Consider the following 2681-nt stretch of genomic DNA (forward strand, 5'->3'; position numbering starts at 1 on the left):
GTAGATCGCGACAGAACTGCGGCACAAAGAGCTGCTCCAGGACGAGATAGTCGAAGTCACCGGGCACTTTTTCCTTTGCCAAGCACGTGGGGTCCTTGGTTAGACACGTAGCACTGGGAGCCGAGCAGATATCCACGCACTCTCCGGAAGACGTGGAGCCGTCGACCCAACCACCAGCGTAGTCAATAGCTTGCGTCTTCGTGAAATGAATCTAAACAAACAATTGTACATATTTTTTTACCGCGTACCGGGCGATCCGTAGAACAGGTCGGGGTTGATGTACCTTTTTAATTAACTTCAGGGGAATACTTAAAAAGTTGTACTATAAAGTGGCAACTGACATACTACATTAGTTGTACTGCATTCTAAACCGAAATCACGTAGGCAGGTACTTTCCTATTGATATGTGGAATGGCATAGCCCTCTTTTTTTAGGACGATGAAACGTTTTCGTATAGTGGGAACACAAAAAAGAATAGATGTGAGAAACTTCAACATGCCAAATCTTCTTGTAGGTTTTACATCACACTACACTTATGGATGAATGAAATACGTTGATAGATTCCGCATGGAATGTGGTCTCGAACAATATCACAACCGCTTCTTTCCTAAAGTGTGTTTTTATTGTCAAGGGACCACTTTTATTTCGTCAATTAGATTTGTATAGATCGTTAAAGAACATGTTGACGTTAAGAAGATATTGTAAGGGATTTAAAAAGAAAACATAATGCATTTACTTCTTAAAAGTACGGGCAAAAGCTACCGAAGCCTTTCTCTTTCTGGAGCGTCTGTGGCTCCACGTGCCTCGCTTGCTCTTTGCTTGGAATTTTGGAAACTTGTCGAAAACCCGTCTTGTAAAAGATTCAATTTCTTGTGATCCACATCGTGCTCTTGTCGCGTAAATGTACGATTCAAGCAAATCATTCTTTAGAATGAAAACGTATCCATCGATAATGCTCCATTGGTCTATCGCTGGCACATGTGGCTTGTACCCAAGAACAACCGAATGATACACTAAACTGTTTGTGTACACAACGTCACCAGGTTTTTGAACGACCACCACTGTGCGGTGGTGGGCTGCCATCCGATTGAAAGCTCCACAATCAAACCTAAAAGAATTTTTTTTTCGCAAATTCAAAATCCAAAAAGGCAATCCATATTTTGAAACAATCCTTTAAACAAGGTGGTATGTACGATAATACCCGGCCGTAATTCACGTGACCTGGAGTTTCCCTGTTGCGGGCTTGCACCCAGCTTTCTCGTTCGCATACAACATCAGTAGAGGCTGGAATGAAAAACTTGTCTTGATATGCTTGAATTGTCCACCCGCATTGTCCTGGTGGAGTCGCCAAACCTCGGCTTCTTGATAATCCAACTTGCTTGTCCACAAATGCCGGGACATTTTGCGTTCCAAATTCGTTGTATAAATGACTCAAGGTCTCAGAGAGACGGTCTCCATCACAACCAGAAACCAAATCATTGTACGCCCCGGTGAACACTAAAATCGGGGCTCCACTCGATACAGCATTCTCCAGATTAAAACCACCACTGCGGTATCTGTCTATTGATCGCTCAATATTGCGGCATAACAGCAGACGGTTGTAGTTTACTTCTCCTAAGTTTGCGTTCATTACAAGCTCAGTTAAACCTGCTACATAGTTATTGGTATTATAATACAGCAGTTAGAATCAATTTTAAAAAAAAATAAATAAAATAACTTTAATGCGTACCTCAAATCTTCAGGCGAGTTGGCGATGTGCGCCCCTGGAGCAGCCATCGGCTTCTCACCAGCGCTAGGCGTTTCTGTGGGTGTCTCGGCTGTGCAGGGGGTCTCCCTGGACGTCTCCCTAGGCGTGTGGGCTGTGCTGGGTACCTCGGCCGCGCTGGGCCTCTCGGTGGCCATCTCGTCCATGCTGGGCGTCGACCTGAGCGTCTTGGTTGCCTCTCTGAATAACTGTGAATGACAGCCACTGGCTGACAGCCAGTCAGGGGTACTGTCGTGAGTCACTTAGGGTAAGGTATTGCCACGACTCTTGACACTTCCTAACCCTAAGTGTCTCAAAGGTTCATATTCACTAGTTTAGTTAAAATGCTAGTATAGCTAGTTCAGAAGTCAGGTTTTCTCTCTAGGCACGTCACATCCGTTGGTCCCTACAGACATCCAAAGGTAAAGACACTAGTGTAAAAACCATTTTTATTGTTTAAAAGAAGTGACAGTAGCACAACTTGTACATATCACCCGTAATGAAATTTCAAGTCAAACGACAACGCATCCTGAACCCGACGCGGTCTGCCGACGGGGGCTTCGTTACCATTCGTTTCTAGGTCTAGCTCAAATCGTCTTCCGCGTCGCCCTCGACTGCTTCCACGTCCTCGACCACTACCTCGCCCTCGTACCCGTCTGTTAGCGTCGCTTCTCCGATCAGTTTGGTCATTTCCTGATGAGCCGTTGTGTTCTCGACCTTCACCTGTATCCCGCTTGAGGTTAAGTCGCCTACTTATGAACACTCGTTGCGAACCTTTCCATCCAGGAATCGTTACGTTTCGTGATCTTAAAGCTGCCAGCACATGAACGCTACACGCGTACTTGAAATATGCACTGCTGTGGTGAAGCTCCAGTTGGCTTTCGTGGATAAGAAAACTGATTGATGGGAAGCGACCCGATCCAGCCCTGAGACTCAT

At 45.4% G+C, this 2681-nt stretch overlaps 1 protein-coding gene across 1 annotated transcript; it reads right to left on the minus strand.

Annotated features, from left to right (window-relative positions):
* Window positions 1-1637: 1637 nt before the first annotated feature.
* PPTG_21758 (hypothetical protein) lies at window positions 1638-1911 on the minus strand (the record flags this gene model as incomplete). The annotated part of the gene is made up of 2 exons (XM_008899943.1): window positions 1638-1647; window positions 1730-1911. 2 exons carry the CDS (start codon window positions 1909-1911, stop codon window positions 1638-1640), a joined length of 192 nt encoding a protein of 63 aa, XP_008898191.1.
* Window positions 1912-2681: the final 770 nt, after the last annotated feature.

Source organism: Phytophthora parasitica, assembly GCF_000247585.1.
Source record: "Phytophthora parasitica INRA-310 unplaced genomic scaffold supercont2.8, whole genome shotgun sequence".
NCBI lineage: Eukaryota > Oomycota > Peronosporomycetes > Peronosporales > Peronosporaceae > Phytophthora > Phytophthora nicotianae.